General features: G+C 43.9%; 2 protein-coding genes and 1 long non-coding RNA gene across 8 annotated transcripts in view; 1 reads left to right on the top strand and 2 right to left on the bottom strand.

Moving 5' to 3' along the window:
- rfx3 (regulatory factor X, 3 (influences HLA class II expression)) lies at positions 1-13,998 on the bottom strand. 5 transcript variants are annotated; one of them, XM_052051517.1, is made up of 17 exons: positions 13,791-13,995; positions 8,650-8,762; positions 8,470-8,558; positions 6,863-7,121; positions 5,949-6,023; positions 5,142-5,323; positions 4,945-5,064; positions 4,738-4,862; positions 4,512-4,627; positions 3,944-4,059; positions 3,708-3,859; positions 3,528-3,625; positions 3,201-3,350; positions 2,440-2,648; positions 2,201-2,354; positions 1,834-1,876; positions 1-1,550 (listed from the first exon to the last, which is right to left on the bottom strand). In XM_052051517.1, exons 2-17 carry the CDS (start codon positions 8,755-8,757, stop codon positions 1,270-1,272), a joined length of 2,277 nt encoding a protein of 758 aa, XP_051907477.1. In that variant the 5' UTR covers positions 8,758-8,762; positions 13,791-13,995; the 3' UTR covers positions 1-1,269. The 5 variants fall into 5 exon arrangements, with proteins under 5 accessions (XP_051907477.1, XP_051907476.1, XP_051907478.1 ...); XM_052051516.1 differs by having other exon boundaries at positions 3,708-3,862; positions 13,791-13,994; XM_052051518.1 differs by lacking the exon at positions 5,949-6,023 and having other exon boundaries at positions 3,708-3,862.
- Positions 13,032-19,520, top strand: part of LOC127591535 (uncharacterized) — a 20,745-nt gene continuing 14,256 nt past the window's right edge. Inside the window, exons 1-5 of the long non-coding RNA XR_007959878.1 lie at positions 13,032-13,808; positions 15,848-15,964; positions 16,551-16,742; positions 17,751-17,851; positions 19,312-19,417. This is a non-coding gene — a long non-coding RNA (uncharacterized LOC127591535). The remainder of the gene's footprint in view (positions 13,809-15,847; positions 15,965-16,550; positions 16,743-17,750; positions 17,852-19,311; positions 19,418-19,520) is intronic.
- Positions 15,030-19,520, bottom strand: part of glis3 (GLIS family zinc finger 3) — a 9,394-nt gene continuing 4,903 nt past the window's right edge. For both annotated transcript variants that reach the window (XM_052051494.1, XM_052051493.1), the window contains exons 4-9: positions 19,337-19,498; positions 19,144-19,254; positions 17,734-18,074; positions 16,588-16,721; positions 15,837-15,950; positions 15,030-15,766 (exon numbers count right to left, since the gene is read on the bottom strand). In XM_052051494.1, the coding sequence (XP_051907454.1) occupies positions 15,678-15,766; positions 15,837-15,950; positions 16,588-16,721; positions 17,734-18,074; positions 19,144-19,254; positions 19,337-19,498 (951 nt within the window). In that variant the 3' untranslated portion in view covers positions 15,030-15,677. The remainder of the gene's footprint in view (positions 15,767-15,836; positions 15,951-16,587; positions 16,722-17,733; positions 18,075-19,143; positions 19,255-19,336; positions 19,499-19,520) is intronic.

The raw sequence follows: 19,520 nt of genomic DNA on the forward strand, positions 1-19,520 counted from the left end.
GTGTAGTTTTGGTTTGTGTTTTTGTAAAATCAATTTTCCCACAAAATGTGACTTAAGACTTTGTAGTGGCCTTTTACTCTTCATGATGCATTTTTTGACGAGTGCAAGTTAGACTCCTGTGCGACTTTACATTTGAAACATGTATATATATTTTTTGGTAATCTTTTTTGGGAAGTGGGCGGTGTCAAGTAGACCATTCCCCAGATGTTGGGGATACGGTGGACACCCGCTATCTGCAGGGGATATGGATAGAGTCTGACCACTAAATCGTGAAAATCAACCAAGAATTGTGACCCCCCCCCCCCAAATCCACTTCTAATTTGTTAGAATTCAAAACTAATTAACCGAGGGCCTCTATGAACGTAGTCATAATAATTTAACGAATGTGCTCACGTGTGATTTGGCGAATGCCGGCGCTCCAACCGAATTAGGTTAACTGGTTGAATTTCAGGATGAACCTAAAACGCACTCTTACATTTACAGCTGAAGTTAATATGACGTCTAAAAAAATTCCCCCCCACACCATCATAATTGTGTGGGGACAAATTAGTGAATGGACCAAAAAAATTCTTGGTTCGATTACAGTTGCCATTTAAAGAGTCCACTTTAAAGTGTCATCATTAGGTTGCAAGCGAGATACTGGAAGAGTCACAGAAAGGCATGGATTTCAAGTCCAGCATCTGTTATGAATTCCTGCACTCGGCTCTTTTTTGGACAACTAAAAACTGCAGAAAATACTGAAAACAGTTGGACTTGCATTCAAAAGGTTTCGTGACGATTACATTCAATTCATCTGTACAGATTTTGGTGCTTTTTTTTTTTTTGAGTTCATCCTGAAGTTCCACCCAAAAGCTGATTTATGGAGTAGACGACGGCATATGTGCTGGCTCAATAAACATCAGGAAACACCAAGATAACGTATTCTAGTTTAACAGGACATAATGATAGCACCATTGTTTTAGTTTTTTTTGGGTTGTACTAATTAGAAGCAACTCTATATACAATGGGGCCGCATTTCAGCTCATAGACATCAGTAGTAGAAAGTCGATTCTCGTTAGACCCTGCGATTCACGTGGTCCTCTTTTCTCTGGCAAAATTCAGCAAAGATTCAAGGGAGGACGCAGCATTCAGAACAGACGCGGGGAAAACCGCATCGCTTCGGTATCTGACCCGGGGCGGGGGGGTGGTGTAGATACTGACAGACAAAAGACGTAAACGTGGCGGTTGACGGATGTGTCGACGAAACGAGACGGGGCTGAGACGTCACCGTCAAACGGAGGCGTAGGTGTTGCCCGTGGCGCTGCAGTGGCGGATGGTGGGGGTGCCGGCCGAGGGGGTCAGGATGTGCTCGCTGTGGTCCCGCGGGGGCTGCGGCAACGAGTGCAGGATGTTGGGCTGGACCACGCCCACCACCGGGTGGGATCCGTCCTCCAGGGCGCCCACCTGGATCACTTGGATCACTTCGTGCTCCGACTTCTCACGTTTAGCCAGAGGTTCCCCGGATTCCTCGGACTCCTCGTCTAAATCGCTGTCCATTCCGCTGGTTTCATCTGGGGCGGGGGGACAAAATGAATGTTTTCAAACCAAACAACCAACAAGCACCGAGACTGAGTGCAAAGATGCCAAATTATGTGAGACTGCATGACTCGACTTGCTTGAAATTTAGGGACTCGACTTGAGTATCTCGATTAACAACTCCCCCCTACACAGTAATTTGTGTCTACATTTGAAAATGAAGACATGCGCATAATTTTGTGATTTACTCAAACCTCGAGTCAATAGCGAGAACTCAAAACGTTAAAAAAAGCAGCATCGGATGCAGGAACAACATACCTTTATCGATGTTTGTAAGCGACAGGCTATTCAGGCTGTCAAACTGAAAATGAAAGATAAAATCAGTTTTAGCCTTCTTGTCTGTGCTTGAGTGACATATATCCAATATAACTTTTTGCGTTCACCAAACACATGAAACAGATTTTTATCCCAATTTATCCCAAAAATCTAAAAAAAAAAAAAAATCAGATTCTGTGTTGTTGTTTTTTTAATTAGTCAGCTTCTAGGATGCATGATAAATAGATTGGGCCATTTAAGCAAAAATAAAAAACAACCCACCCACCCCCCCCAAAAAAAAAACACCCCCCCCCACATTTTCTCCCCCCATCTGAACAATAGAATGTAAATCCAAGCAGTAATGACACACCTCGCCCATGACGCCAATAGGAGTCTCTCCCGTAGCTTGAGCCACCCGATGCTCCACCAAGTAGAACATGTACTCGTCGTAAAGCAGGCGGATCAGGTGAAAAGAACCGAAGCTCGCAGCACTTCGCAGGGTCAGGTCCCTGATGACCATCGAACTGTGACACGGAGGGAACCCCCCCAAAAAATGTGAACAAGTCTCTTCTCGGGCAGATTGGGCTGCGTTTGTCTTTGTTTGGCCACCTGTAAAAGGACCACTTGAGTAGGAACTGCCGGGCCGCCTTAGGGAAGCTGGGCCGCTGCTCGTAGGGCTTCAGCACTTGAGTGACCACGTTGTCCAGCCAGGCCGCCCACTGCTCCAGAGAGCTTTGCTGCTGTAGGGTAGCCTTGAAGTCCTGCTCCAAGTGCTGAACCATGTTCTCCTCGCACTGGCACACCCACGACGCTTGCTCCTGTTCACACGACACCCCGGGAGGGAGGGTGGGGGGGTTGAATTTCCCGGAGGCTTGTTTAACCAAAAAAACTGACTCTGCGTGATGCGACACCGCGGTTGTTATAGTTCATAAAATGAAATAACCCTCGATAAAATACCAAAAAAAAAATCGTTGATGAAATAAAATAAAACCCAAAAAACTAACTGAAAATACATCATACGCAATCGGGGTTAATTTTAAATGTATTTATTTCGGTATTGCTGTACGTACATCCAGAAGAAGGGAGGTCAAACATTTGAATTTTACGTTATTAAATAATACTATGTGAACATTTTTTTACATCTTGTACTCAACAACATCTGTATTCCATATATGAAAAAACTAAAATTAATACTAAAACTAATAAAAACTTTAAAAAAGCACTTCTGAAAAAAAAAGACCAAACCTGTTCTCAAAACAAATCAAATTAAAACAAACTGAATTAAAAATACAACAACAAAAAGTCAAAATAAAAACTGACCATCATGGAAAAACAATCCCAAACGTATAATAGCCCTGCGTGACACCGACCTGTACGTTGGCAAAGTCGACGCGGTTGAGGTCGCTCAGCATCTGGTTGATCTGCGACGTGTTCTGCAACACGGCACGTGCCGCTTGAGCCAGGTGGTTCAGAGACGTGTATCTGCGTAGTGTTTGCGCAAAGGCACTAACTGCGGCAACCTGATTGGCGTGAGGAAAAAGAAAAGAGAGAGAGAGCAAACAAACAGAGTTGGTTATATTATACATGCACCAGCCCCCTGTGTGCCCCTCCCCATTAAAAAAAAAAGCGACAAAACATTTTCATTTGTCATGGGCATTGGCGCCACCTACAGAACGGGAGTGGAAAAATATCAAAACCTTGGTCTGGATCATCCTCTGCGGAATCGCATTCATGGCATTATTGAGCCAACTTTCCAGGCTTTTGGCAAAATTGCGAATGGCTTGAGTCAAGGCACCTGTCAAAGTCGGATGGAAACCAAAGAATCATGACGACATTGCTGTAGATTTATCATGTCAGTCGGGTGACTTGCGGCTCACTGGGAATGGGTCTCAGGACATCAGGGATGAGGATCTCCACAAGGGCCTGGTACATCAGATGGTCGCAGGTGCTCATCCACTTGAGCACAGCTTCGTGTCTGCACAGCGCCAGCAGTTGAGACTGCGGTAGTCGGGCTTCAATCTCACTTATGCTGCTGCGCATCAGACATCAACGCTGTAAATTTTCAGCGACACTGAGAGAGATGCTTCGAATTAGACCGTCCGCGTGTCCTCACCTGTTTTCCGTGATAGTGGCGCCCTCTACAGAGTCGGGCAGGGTATAACGCCAGAAAGTTTGCCAAAGCTTCTCAATGAGGCTAAACTGCAGGTTGATGACTACGTCCAGGATGGCCTGAGAACAAAATTAGGCAGGAGCGATGAGTGGTGGAAAACAATTAGCAGCGATTGGGCACTTGACCCTATTTTTGCCAGTCCGTCCTCCGTCCGCGACTTGGGTACACTTCTGTGATCATCCCGCCGTCTTTATTCATATAATAATCACCCTCGTCCTTTTAAAGGGCTTCCGTCCCAGTCCGGCTAGATTGATCGTTCGTGAAATGGGTGTTCTCCGACTGTACACTAGGTGGCAGTGTTGCTATAAAAATACTGATGAGATGAAATAGCCTGTTTTGAAAAAAAAAGTGTTTGGCTACACTCTGAACTTGTTATTTTGCCACATACTTAACCCGGTTGTGGGCGATTAAAGGGACGGATGAAAACCCACTTCCGTCCTTGCTTAAGCCATCCTTTAAAAAAAAAAAGCTTGTCGTCCTCCGTGGGTGTCTAAATGAAATCCATTGTTACCTCACAGTGCTCCCTGTAAAGTGATTGTAGAGCCTTGACGTCCTCCGTGCTGATGTTCTCCGGATTGCACTGCCCCAAGTCCAGCTCCACAAAGTCGGGGAGTGCCCGTGATGCATCTGTTGCCATAGTGATAGTTAAATGGCTTGCTGCGGATGGAGCGGCCATGGAAAGGAGAGTTTCAAATGGTTTCGGGAATTTGGTAGATGTGTTCGATACGGCGGCTGACCTAAGAACTGCTGGTGATGCTGACTCTGCGCGATGACGGTCTGCTCTGCTGCCCCCGGGTGGTTGTGGCCCCCACTTGAGTAGTTCTCTGTGGGGCTGGTGTCAAACTTCTGCACCGGTTTGAACCTGAAATTGTGGGGACACGTCAGTTTTTAGAAATCTTAGAAGCAACAAGTGCGCACAGACGGCATGCGCGGCCCTCCTTGACCTCTGTTTCTGTTGAACGGGCTGCTGTCTGAGGGCCATGTACTGCATGTCCTCCTGGAGTCTGTTGAGCGGCGAGTCGGGCTTCACACGTATACCATAATAATGATATTTGGAGTTCCCTCTGCGAGACATCCAAAGAATGTCACACGACAACAAGAATCGGAAGTCAAAAGACCCGACGGGCCGGCGAGAGTCGACCTCGTCCCGAGGCGCCTCGTGCGGAGTCCCATGAAAATGGAGCGGATGAGTTTGCCGAAGGACGCTGCGTTGACGGGGTCGAGCTTCTGCTCCTGGCAGTGGCGCAGGTAGTGATTGTAGAGGGTGGATCGCGGTAGACTCACGCCCTCTGCTGTTTCGTAGTTGTCCAGCAGCCACTGCAGCTGCGGGGAAGGACACGCACAACTCATCTCAAGTCTCTTAAATTGCAAGCTTTTAGGCTCCCAGGAGGGTATCTTAATTTGAAAATACAGGAACATATTTTGCTGAGTGTCTGTTCTATATTTAGAAATGTTTGACATACACTGCATGCATTGGACGAAAGTGACGGGCCCCATTCTTTTTATAATACCATTCGCGTTATGTCATTTCAAACATTATCCTTAAAAATATATAGGTTAGAAGGAATTTTATCCCCAACCCCTAAACGTGGAGTCACCATCCATCTGACATCTTAGTCTCTCAGTCAAGATGTATAAAGTTAACCAATACTTGCAACCCCCCCCCCTAAAAAAAAAAACAACTTTCCTATTTGCCAGGACTTTGGCGCCATCTCGTGGCATCTTTAACCATTACAGAAAAAAGCACAAAATTACAAAAAAACAAAAACAGAGAATAAATATCAAATGGCCGTGAGGAAAAGAGGCAAGTGGCGGACCAAAATAAAAGAATATGGAGTTGAGAGCGTCGGGAAAGCATCGCATACGTGCAAAAGAAAGAAAGAGAGAGAGAGCGAGCGAGTTCGGCACAGGTCAAGGTTGAAGCAGAAGGCACAGCGTTGCAACTTACATGGCTGTTGAGCAGCGAGCTTCTCTGACTGGATAAACCCTCAGATTTTTGGAGCGTCTCAATCGCCATTTCAATCTGACAAAAACCACCAAGCACAGGACAACAAAATGTAAGAAGAGGGAAACCAAAACGTAAAAGACAGGAAGGTTAAAATAAACAAATGAATAAATGAACAGTCTAGGAAAGACCCCATAGCAAGCGCCGGTACACCCAAGCAGAGCAGAACTAAAAAAGGTGCAACACAATAAATCAGAATGTGGTGGGGAAAAAAACTCAAATTATTTCAGTAGTTACGCAGTTGAAACAGCAAAATGTCAGAATAATATATTGCATGATTTTATTTTACTTTTTAGAGTACAGCTAACAAAAATTACACTCACAAATTTTTAAAATAGAGAATTTTGGATTGGAGAATTTTCCTCCTTGAAATCCCGATATACAAAATACGCTTCAACTTTTGAATCCAACGCCTGAAATGAATGAACTTTTCGAACTCACTGACATTTGCTTTGTAAGCCAGGAAAGTACGCTGAAAGCGATCCAAATGGCCTGCTAATAATAGAACCCTTGCAGACAACCTACCTTTCCAGATTCCATGGCGACAGATCCGACTATCACAATTTCCAGATGAACAATAATTACAAAAAAAAAAAAAACCACATGTACAAATTGCATAACCATTCATTTCTATTTTTCTAACACGCGCTTAACCTAGTTGGGGTTACCGTTTGCATAATCATCACGGTAATCGTTCTAATTGTTGACAACCAGGTACCAAATCATGGTAGGATGAGTTTTCGAGGACCGGTAACTGCAAATATGATGGAGAATATTGTTTGACATGTGAAAGTAAAGTTCTGAAAGTGAGGAAGCCGTAGGGTGGGATGGGGTGGGGCACTCGTTGGGCCACTTACAGTCGCTGGGGAGGCCCGTGCAGTCTGGGTAGAAGGGTGGGCGCCGGCATTGTCCATGAGGTAGGACCCGGAAGCGCCGCCGATGACCTGAGCCCCCGGCAGGCCCATGCTCATGCCTCCGTTGCCCCCGCTGCCGTTATTAGCCATCCCATGGGAGGTGACCACCGTGGACACTTGGGACGAGCTCCCTTGCGTGTCAAAGTAGCTCCCGCCGCTGTTCTGGCTGTACAACTGTGGCTCTGAGTATGAGTAGGTTCTTCTGTTTAGGAAGACGGCTGTTATGAGTGATTTCTGGACTTTAAAGCCCACATCTGATTGAAACTTGTAACATGTGAGCTCATGCTAATTTGCAAATTTTTAAAATTTAATTGGCTAATTAACTGATTTTTTATATTATTTTTTCATTGCATTACTTACAATTAGGACCCGACGAATGTTTTTTTTTTTTTTTAAGGCCAATTCCAATATTTGGCAGAATAAAAATTCAGACAATCAATTAATCAGATGTTTAAAAAATATATCTAATGCATAAAATAACTGTTTTGGGATCTTTAATGCTTGCAAAAATAAAGATATGAATTACGGGTAAAACATTTAGTGGAAAATCAGCAAAAATCGGGACATTTTAACCCCAATTTTATTTTTTTTGTTGAACATAATTATAATTCTTATGTTGCAATACGTTTCTATTATCAATCGATTAAATCGGCCGGCTGATTAATTATTCGGGCCTTACCTTCAATAAATCAATTTTTTTTTTATTCAATCGGCCGTACTTTTTTTTTCTTATAAGTGTTCTTATAAGGTTATAAGTGACTAGCTGGTTCGCCGCCCGGAACCATCAGCTAGTTCCTGCGGAAGGCTGGTAAGGTGGGCCTTTGGCCCACAAAAGTGTTGTTGCTTGGTTCAACTTTTTGTTCATCTTCATTGCTTATCGCGAAAATAAAGAGATGTTTAGCTCTCCTAAATAACTAACAATTTCATTGCAATGCTTGTGGGTAGACAACATTTTTTCGCTAAGATGCCCGCGCGATCGTAGTGAGCCACTGCCTGAGCGGCGCAGTGGCGGCGCGCAGTGGCGGCGCGCAGCGGCGCGGTGAAGTAGGTACGTTTTGAAAAGGGACAGACGGAAGGACAGACCGCGTGCGGGACGACGCGCAATATATATATATATTTTGTGTTTCGAGCCATACTCAGCCACCAGTGGCTCTGTGCTCATGCGTGCGTGTCAATCAATAGCTGTGAGTGACGATTTGTGTGTATGGCCAGATGTGAGACTGTGTGTGTGTGTGTGTGTGCGTGTGCGTGTGCGTGTGTGTGTGTATGCCTGAACATGCACTAGCGGCTCAGCTCTTTGCCGGTACTGCCTTAGCAAGCTCCTCAGGGGGAGGCCGTTTTAACCACAGCACTTAAATAAACAGGAGGCCTACTTCTGGTCATGTTCAGGTGACTGCATGCATTGGAGCACAAACGCGCTCTCGTCGCCACTGCCATGTGCTCGTGACATCGATGGCGGCACGGGAAGGGTCGAGGGGCGAGCCGACTGGCTGTTGGGAACGTAATCCTGCCCTTTGCGTGCGTGAGCGAGGAGTGGAGGCCTGACTCACATGTTGCCGTTTGTGTAGACGCCACTATTTTCCTCCACGTACTGCACCTGTGCTGGGTAAACATGCTGGACCTGTTGAACTGTCTGCGTCTGGAATGCAATCGCGGAGAAAGGCAATCAAGATCCCCACGCTAATGAAAGCGGACGTCGGCGTTCGTACGCGGCCGGCGATGGCGTTAACCTGTTGCTGGACGGGCAGCTGCTGGGTGGAGCCGGCTGGCTGGACAGGCACGGTGGTCTGAATAGGGACGGTGGAGGCGGAGTCAGCACCTTCTTCTGGGGTCTGCATGGCTCCTAAAAACACACACACAAAAAAAAAAACATTGTGTGGCGTAATGGCTACAATATGTTCGTGTGCCAACATGAATGTATCTCAAAGTTGGCAGTTTAGCACGTCTGTCTCACATGAAGAGGTTCTGGGTTTGAATCTCAGCCTTCCTGTGCCCCTCCGCTTCATCCCACATTGCTCAAACAGGCATGTGAGCGTCACTGAAGACTGCACACGGGTGTTAGCGAAAGTGTAAATGATTGTTTATCTCCATGTTCCTGGGATTGGGTGGCAACCATTTTCTACACGTGACCTTTCAAAAAAAACAAAAAACTTGGACCGGGTTTCCAAAACAGGTTTAAGTAGCTCTCTTGGCAATCGTTTGACAAGTCTGATTCCTTTTCGACTAGTTTCACTTGTTTAATGATGGAAATGTCCTGCCATTTGCTTCTCCATATTTGTTGTGTGAAATTGTATGAATATGTTCCCAACAGTCCTCCTGCCTTCATTTTTATACCTTACCTCTTGTCTGCTTTGCATCTAGTCCCGTATGTCGACAGCCAGTTTGTTTGTCCAATCCTATTTCAGCGTTAACGTTTTGGCATGTAATTCTAAACCGCTAATCGGCTATGAGAATCAATCGTGCTAACGCTATAATTTAGTCCGTTAACTTAGCTATCGGACCGTTTTTTTCTAAGCACTTGGATTTCTAATTCGGCCTTCGCGACCTCAACATTTTTCCATTCAGTCACCGGATGGTCAAAGCAAAACTTTTTAGCTAGCAAAATACGTCCATAGCGATCGGCACGCTATGCATTTACTAATCAGCATTTCCGGTGAGTATGATGCCTTTCTTCACGTTTTTTCTTGTTGCTGGTCAAACCCCATAACAGGCTCCTCCGTCATAGTGGAATCAATGGCACCTGTTCTGCGCCGCGTGGTACGCAATGTACTGAGCAGCTCATGCATCAGCGCCACATGGTCCTGTCTCCAGGTCAGCGGCCATAAAGCCGGTTAATATGTAACCGACTCCAAATAGACGTGGCTCCTCATTGCTTTGTCAAAACTGCGCGCGGACACGTTTGAAAAAAAAAATAAAAAAGACGCTCGGGCTTGAGGAATCGGCAAGATAGTTTGGGCACAAATTATGCGAACAGCATGTAAGAACACAGCTCGGTGAGCATTTGTGACAGCGGGTTCAGAATCGAGTAGTATTTTGTAGTAAGATGATGATAGAGCATTTGGCTCCTGGGGGGCTTGGGGAGGGGGGGGGGGTGGGCTCCTCCTCATCACAGTTTCCATGACCAAACCTCTCTTGGTTAATTAAGCTGGGTTTCCTTACAGGTTCCACTCTCTCCGGGGACAGTCTGCTTCTTTCTTTCAACCTTTAGCTTCCGCATCACACTGGGCCTTTTTTCTCTGGGTGTCTTTTTGAGCTTTCACTGGCATTAGTAGTTTGGACGACTGACCTCCACGTTGGAAATTGAAGTCGAGTCAATCTCTGCACCGAGATGCAGGAAAAAGAATTGCCATTTTCTTCAGTCGTGTAGCCTCAACTACTTTATAAGGACATACGGTGATGACGAAATTGCCAAAAGGGGCAAACATGTTGATCGAAGCAAATTGAAAATGTCTTTACTTTGATTCAACACAAATGCAGTCAAATCAATCTGCTATCATGGATGATGTTTATAGTTGAGAAGTCAGAATTCCAACGACTCTGAGACATTTTCAATAAAAATGTATCCGAATGATTCATTGATGATCGGAAATAACTAGCACTTAACTTGATAATCGATGAGTTGTCAATTAATGGTTGCAACTCAAAAATAGTGTAACGGATTCAACGGTTTCTGTCCCATTTCTTGCTTCGATTCAGCGGACATTGGCCACCTGGTGGCCGTTTAAAAGACGAACGGACAGACAAAACTCCCGTCAGAGCTTTTAGATCATTTAAAGACAAATAAAGGCTCCAACAATGAATCGATTACTAAAATAATTATTTTAATTTGATAACCGATTAAATTTGACACTGCTAGTTGCAAGTCTGATGCTTCACATGAATAAACGCAGATTCGGCCATTTTTTTTGTTTGTTTTGTTATCCCAGAAAGTCGACTCCATGGCCTACCTAATGAAAAAGAGAATCCCTGCATCACACAACTAAATTCCCGTTTTGCCTCACCCCAACCCCCTACGCACGCGCACACACACACACACGCACACACACTCTAAGCACACCTTCTGCCTCACTATTCAGGCACACTCCCTTGTGGCCCACTTAAACGCTGTGCTCCGCCGAGCAAGTGCAAGCCCTACAAAGACACACAGGAACAAAAGAGACAGAGGAGGGCAACATTTTTGTGCCCTGCACCCGCACGCCCAATTCAATTCCTCTTGCTAACGTGACAATCACGCCAAGCGCAAGGATCCCCCCCCCTACCCCCTTTGAGAAAATGCTCGCCGATGTACTTTTTTAGCAAGTTGGCTAGACTGAGTCATGACTTTTTAAAAGTAGTTGAACAACTTTAACTCGAGGCAAGGCGGGGATCTGATGACAGCATTGCAGGGAAACAGAAGAAGGCGTGAGAAGGCAATTCATGAGAATCCAGTATTGTTTTTTTTTAATGCTGAATAAAATTGGAATTTAATAGAGTTTTATGATAAAAGGCACCCCCCCACCCCCTCCTGAGAATAATCGTGCCTTTTCTCATCATATTGTAGACTACAAGGAAAAAAACAAAACAAGCGATCCTGGTCAGTTTTACGAGAATGAAGAGCTACTTTCCCCCCTCTAATATTACTTCATGTTTACAATCAAACAAATGTGAAACAGTTTTTTTTCGCATTTTTGGGGCTAAACCAAACTGTATGAACAGTATTTTGTTGAATGTTAATGGATGAACAAACATGCCCTTTTTCTGGGTCTCCTGAAAAGTGATGATACTGGAAAGCGATACATAAATGAGATGAAATCAACACGTTTTTGCTTTAAAAAAAAATCAGTAGTTTAAAAATCAGATGAGCCGTATAATGGAGAGTTGGAAAGTCGGAATATTTTTTTCAGCGGATGCCTTGATCCCCGTTGTGCATTTTGGCTCCCGCAACTCCACAATTTCATCCACAGGTAAGTCCATATAATAATGATGGATTTTGTTCAGTCATCTGAAACAACAACCAAAACATCCTGACTCGTGCGGTCATAAGATCAGATGTGGCTTTGAGCTCCACTTTCACTGACAAACTAACATGAGTGTCTGCTTGGGCAGAAAGCAAACAGAAGACAAGCTGCATTCTGCTGAGCCATGAAAATGGATGGCTGCATAATTGAATTAATCATCCCCCTCTTTTAGTGATTGGAAAGGCAACAGGATCCGGGCGGCAGGTGGCACGATGCTATTCCTGCCCCGCCAGATGACAGGTAAGAGGTAACATGAGATGATAACTAGAAGTCCCCCAAATTGTGTGTGTGTGTGTCGTTGAACGGGGAGAAGTGGGAAAGTTGGGCCAGGGGAAAGGGGATTGTACAACCCAGTTTAGTCTGTAAATGACAACAGATCAATAAATAGGTTTGTATTTTTTACTATCGTGCTACTTTAATCAAATTGCCTTGGCTTTTGTGCGGTCGCTACGACTTGCATATTTTGCAGTTCTTTTTGAGATGCGTTCAAGCACATCGAGGTGGTACCACCTGTCGCAACCAACAACCCCACCCCTGGCCCTTCCCGTCCTCTCACCTGCTCCATTTCTCAGTCTAAAACTTGACAGAAGGAAATATTGTAGTTTTACTGGCATCCTGTCATCTCCATTGTTTAATGTATGACGGTAATCTCAAATTGACCAGAGTCTTCCATTAAGACTCCACGTTGACATTATCAGGTATTTTGACGACAATATCACGATACAGGCACGTACCTGACAACAACAAAAAATCCGATATACTGTCAACATATAAATTTTTCTTCCATCAGAAAATAACAGTACAATATTAGCATTTGATGCTGGTGTACTGACAATCAATATACGTGGTGATGCTGATAGTGTCTTCTCCAAACTGGAATGAATTGATTCCAAATCGATAGCTTCCACTTCAAAGCCATATCAACATTATTCGGTATACACTATGTACGAAATTATCATGAAGAATCAGACAACACAAATCGCAATTTCCCCATGGAATTATGGTCAAATCTGTCCACTGGACATTGATGCTATGTCAATACGAGACATGGCGATATCGATATTTTGTCATCCCCTAAATCAAACAGAATGTTTCCAAATTGAGTATAGTCCTTCACTTTAAAAGCCACGCGACCATGAAACGGACAGGTGTTGCTTTTTTGTAACCTTCCTCCCCCCAAAATAAAAACTTAGCCTTGCGTTATCGACGACTTTATCAGCTTCGGAAACCACAAAGAGGGGCAGGCAGGTGGAGGAGCTAGCGACGCTATCTCGCTTTCCCAGCCCTTTAGACAAAAGGGAAAGTAAGGGCTTAGCTATTATTAGAACACGGAGAACCCCAGTTTAAAAATACAACACTTCGCTCCGACGTGATTGTCGTAGTTTAATGGGAAATTTTGGTCACATATCTTCCCGATACAGTCATTGTAAGTGGGGTTGGGGGGAGTGGCGGGGGGGAAGCGAGACACCTGCTCCAGCTGACCAGCTAGCATCAGCGAGGCGGAGGGGGCTCGCTAACCCGGAGCTAGCACCTGACTCGCGAGTTTGATTTCAACATTTCGATCCAAAAACCCATGGCCTCAAAGTACAATCGCATCGGTCGGCGTTAGGCATACGGTCTCCACGCCGCGGACCAGGGGAGCCTAGGCGGCGTTAGCACGCAAAGCTAACACGTTACAAAGAGGCAGGCTCGCTAGCAAAAACTGCTACCAGCCACACAGCCAGCGGAGCGAGCCTCCAGTGGACAAAAAAAAAGAAGAAAAAAAACCCCAACAACTCCCATGCACCGCGTTCACGTCTTAAAGAAATAAGAGGAAGCATTTGAATTAGAAGGAAACTAACGAATGGGAGTAAAATCAAAGGTTGTTTGCAAACCTGCTTGTGGAGCGGCGGGTGAGTATGAGGATGGCGGAGGAGGTGGTAATGATGAAGCGAGAGCTTGTTGTTGGTGGGTTACAGTCGCCACGACTACGGTGGCTATGGCGCTGCCTCACCGGGCAACAGTTGCTAGAAAACTCCCCGCCAACTGGGAGGAGATTAGCTCTCCCTTACTTAGCGGAAATAATAATACTGTAATAACAATAACAATAATAATGAAAACACACGCCTCTTTTGTTCATTTGACACCACATACATACGTGGGCAGTGCTTTCATGTGTCGCTCAACTCCAGCAAAATGTGATTGTAAGGAAGCATCTGACCGGTGTAATAGCACCTAATCAGCCATAAATAGCAACGATTATAATTGAAAAACGATTATGCATAGTTTTGAATTAAGCATAGGTGTGAAAGAAGCAATTGAACAAGGACACAGCTTGGTAGCAGGACAGATTGTGTAAAAAAGGGAAAATAAAAGGTAAAAGTGAAGGGGGAGGTACAAAAGTAAAAATAAGACATTCATTTCATTTTTCAAACTTTGCTGCTGTCAATTGCGAATTTCTCCGTTTTGAGACAAAATTTTTTATTATCTTACCATACCAATACCATGTATGATAACTTGGCCAAAGTACCAGATGATATGGCCTTAAAGTGTATTTCCAAACTTTAACATTTTAATTGCTTTGTTTCCACCTTCACAATACAAAAAGACAAATAAAATGACATAATTCCAAACTTGGACAAAGTGGCACATTAAAAATAACTAGTGCCACTTCCAAGCGTTATTTTAATTATTCAGCTCTGAAATTGTCTGACCAGCATACACACAACACAGTTATTGAAACCTTTTTTTCCTAGTGGAAGAGAAAAATAAAGTCAGTTACATGAATTGTCAACATGAATTTGATGTGACAGTTCACATTTGAACTGGCACAGCCTCAGTGTACACAAACGTTGTAGCACTCATATAAAGGAATGGCAGTCTAAAAGAGTTAATGATTTCACTTTGATGTCATATGTGTCACTTTGAGAAAACATTTAGTTAATTTAATTCCCGTCAAATATCCAAATGTATCAAATATAACCAGTATATAAAAGTTAAATACCACTTCAAAAATGTCAAATGAATACCTGATAGCAATGTGAGCCCCAAAACAAATAAGACCAGCATTCACACCACCTATAGCCATCATTTCAATTGAGTGTAGATTATTTAATTTTTAAAGTTAAAAAAAGAATCTTCAAGAAACCATTTATTGTTTTTTTTCCAGCACAGAATACTACAGTGAAATTATAAGTCTATCTTGTTACTATAGTTACTAATGCAAGCCTGTGGGGGAAGGTGCAAATGACGTACCAGACGTACAGACAAAAGTATTCTGCATCCATATGCATTAGTTCTATAAATCAGACATGACTCGGGGTATAAATCTGCACAGATATGGCTTAGTCCATGTTTTGTTCCTTTCGTGGACACATGCAAGCTGGCGCGTGGAAGAAAGGGCGGTTTGCGGCCTTGTAGACGTGAACGCCGCCGACTTGATTTGACACCAATCAAACCAACTTTGCTCATTCCCCTCAAATGGGCCAGGGGCGCTGATTGTTTTCTGACAAACATGGGCTACTTTTGAATTCTTACTACATTTAGGGGTATACACGTTACATTAAATTGCTGTTCTGATTATGAGGAACCACCCGGGCCCAGAAAGTTAATGATTCCCTGATCAAATCAATGATTTTCCAAATACTTCTGGATCAAACTCGATACTTCAATATAAAGTCACACTCTTATTTGGAAGCAAGAGATTCCTGTCAAGTCTATGTGTTATTGAGATTGCGTCCAAAAATAGTGCAAAGGAAAGAATGCCACAGGTTGGCGTGCTGTCATTCCTCTGTTGGGTTACGGTATACTTGGCACGCATGGGCTTCCATCACGTTGAAGAAGTCACCTCCTGACGTTTGTACGTCAAACCCTGCACGTGAATTTGCACCGTTAAGACGATATGGAAAGTTGTAACGTGAACATCCACAGGCGTTCATTACCGGTGTTGCAGATCCCGCTGCCTCCAAAGGCGTCCACTTGCCCGAGGTGACCGGACTCGGCCCGCGCTGACATCCCGTCGTAGGGAAAGAGTGCCTCCATCTGCCCTGAGAGATCTACAAGCACCCAGGTAACACGTCTTCATTTATCACACACTCAAATGGAACTCATTTCCACTTTAATTAGGGACGTTGAAATTGCTTGAAATAAATAATAAAAATTCAAAACAATCGCTCCGGATTCCAGATTCACTAATGGACATCACATTTTGTGCATATGTCCATCATAATTTGACAGAGGAAAAAGTCTCAAGGCTCCATGCCCGAAATTGAACAGGAAGTCAGCCATTTTGGCACGAATCCGTCATTTTCGTGGCTCGTATACATCGACAAATTCCTGCGAGGGATTTTGCCAAAATACTCATGATAATTATTGTAATTATCATGAGTATTTTTTTCACCTTAACCGTCTAACTTGTGCTAGATGGCGGGCTATGTTATCTATTTAAAGGTACGCAGAACTGAGACGCTCATTCTTAGATACTCACCCTCCGCCTGCCTCACTTTATCAGCACCATTAAAATATGCCGCTGTGTGACAATCTGCTCAAAACAAATTGGCGAACCGCCGCCCGCACAGTCGCTAATAAAGCTCTTCACATGCCATATTTGCCCTTTAACTTTTTCTTTGGCCCCGCCCATCGTCTTATCTTCAAAGCCTGGGGATGTCGTTGGTGATGAGCTCCCACAAGTACCTGGGCTGTGGTCTGCTGCCGATCCGGGGGTCCGACTGGACCGCATGGATGCATCACTGGGAGGATGAGGAAGGCCTGAGAGTGGCGGGCAGAGGTCAGTGCAGAAAATCTGGCTAGGAGGAGGATCGACAAACCTGAAAATATCACAGAGTTATGTACGTAAATACTCAATGAATACATTTTACATACTGTTTTCTACGCTGCTTATTTTCTAATCTGGGTTGCAGCTGAGCGACGTGAGCCTGTCCATACTGACTTTTGTTCCTTTCTGTACTTTCTGTAGTCCATCCATCCGTGCTCTATGACGCTTTTGCCTTTTTGTACAGTGCCTATACTGTTTCACATCAGTGAGTCACTTTAAAATTTAGAGAATTTTTGTGCAGTCATATGACTCCCTGGCTCTGTTTGATTGGTCAAATGTGTTGCACTTGGCAACAAAGATTTTCTGACAATGCAGAAACTCTGGATAAGAACCAAGTGATCCCACAAAAAGAGTAAAGAAAGCAGCAATGAGGATTTTACAATTGATTTAACCTCTAAGAAGTACTTAAGGCACGGGCCTCACTCCCCCACTGGAGTTTGAATGGTATTTCTTTTCCCCGTTTACATTTTATGATTCACTTATCAAATTCCTCGGCCGCTCCCCTCAGTGGCTATAGCATCCATTAACGGCGCCTACTTTCGACCAATGAGGCGAGGCGAGCGCTGTATTTACGGGCTGATTGTCTACCCAGAATCCTGCAGTGCGGGTTCGGGGCCCACCGCTGCTTTGAGAACAATCGCAGCCAGCGAGGGGCCGCGAAGCATCTGGCCACTCTGAGACAGAAATCCTTTCCTACAGCCTTCACTGCATCCATCCATCCATCCATCCATCCATCCATCCATCCATCCATCCATCCATTATCTTCAGCTTATCCGCATCCTTGTTATTTGTTTAAATGTATTCTATCAGTAAGAATATAGCATAATATTTATTCATTTTTTTTGACAACTCTAGTTCTGGATCTTATTACATTTTCCGGCTCCTAGTGCACTCTATTTTTGTTGTCTAAAGTATTCTAATCATATTTATAATATCAAATAAATCTAGTCAGTGGGTTTAATGAAAAGAAATGTCATAAAATGCAGTTTAAAGAATGTCATTACCTGTGACTGTCTTGCAGGGTGCACATAAGTGCCGAGTGAGGATCGTGGGGGGAGTCGCCTCCCTGTGGACTGACTTGGGGGGGGGATGAGATACACTTTGAGTGCAGCCATCTGCAGTGTAAGTCTAATGGATAGTTCATAGTGTGTAAATATCTGCCTTGAATATGTGGAGGGAAACAAAAAAAAAAACTCAATGGTGTTTTTTCCATACTTGAGAAAGGCTCTCGAGAGGACGCTATCAAGTTGTCTCTCCTGGCTGGTGGAGAGAGGCTGTGGTGCAAATGGTGGATGGTTAAGCAGTCTGTCAGAGACTCTTGGGTCACATCAGATGTGGATTTCATCTGAGGAAATGACACATATTGGACATTAACGCTGGAACATTTCTAAAAGCACTAACAGTGGATATGAATAGACTGCACAGCACACCCCTGTTTAAATGGCAGGTTTGTGTAAAGTTAAAAAAAAATAAACAAGACAAAGATGAATCTTTTCAAAACCTTTCAAAACAAAAGGAAATATTTTTGAGAGGGGAAGTAAAAATAAATAACAGCACCCCCTTGCATAACTGGGGATATGGCTTTGTTCTGAATTATCCCTTCACATTTAAACTCATGTTAAAAGATAGATAGATACAATTTAAAGTAACACAAGCACATTACAGGGCTTGTACCTAAACTGCCACTGGAATTTTTGTCCAAGTCAGACCGTAGCTAGCTAGCTAGATACATAGCTAGATAGATGGATTAGTCACCAAAGAAGATATTTACTTGTAGTTTGAATTGTCTGAACCTTTAATAGATAGTCAAGGGTCACATTAATGTTCCATCTGACTTTGGCTATGAAGACATCGTTGGATTGCAAAAGTATCTAATTAAACAGGTTGTTCTGCGGGGAGCTTTATCAAACTCAGATTGCATCTACGGTGACAAAAACAGTCATTTATCACCTGCTGGCTCTGTTAACATTTCGTAGGTGGATGTTTAAACAGAGAAGCGTTTGATATTTTCAGCAACAAGAAAATGTGAAATTATTGGTTGCCAAGGTGAACTTTCTTGCGTTGGATACAGAGATCACACTCTGATACAACATAATTACTGTACCACGATATACTGAAATGAACTGTCTTACCTTTGTTTTCCAGGTATTTACTGGATGGGAAAAGCAACTTAGATGATATGACACTTGTTTGGTTCATATGAGCAAAAGCATCGAGCATGTACCTGCCAGATTTGTGTTGGTGCCTTAGCGTGTCCCGATGTATTGATTTTTCAAGCAATGAATGCTTAAACAATGTTTATATCAGTGACGATGGGAATATGACCAACATGAAAAGCCGAGCCCTGTTTATAGGTGAAAAACAGGCAGTTGCAAAACTCTGTTTGAGGTGACGGACCCTGCCAAGCTTCTAACCTTTTTCCGTAGCTGTCTCTCCGCAGTGGAATGGGACTTGACGTGCTTCCTCAAAGAGCTGGGATCAGTGTAGCGCTTTGCACAGCCTGGCACTTGGCACAAGTACGGCTTCTGAATCCACATCCCAAAATCTTACTGGAAATGTTTTTTTTTTTTCAAATGACACAGAACCTGTTGGAAATGCGGCACTCACTGTGTCCAGGTGGATGCGCTGATGCTTGGCTCTGTCGCTGGAGTTGCTAAAGGCCTTGAAGCATCCTGGATGCTGGCACAGGTACGGCTTCTCCCCCGTGTGGCTGCGCAGGTGGATCTTTAGGTTTTCCAGGCGGGAGAAAGCCTTCTTGCAGCCCTTGAACTGCGAGAAAAGAAGAAATTAA

Source organism: Hippocampus zosterae, chromosome 18, assembly GCF_025434085.1.
Source record: "Hippocampus zosterae strain Florida chromosome 18, ASM2543408v3, whole genome shotgun sequence".
Taxonomy (NCBI): Eukaryota; Metazoa; Chordata; class Actinopteri; order Syngnathiformes; family Syngnathidae; genus Hippocampus; species Hippocampus zosterae.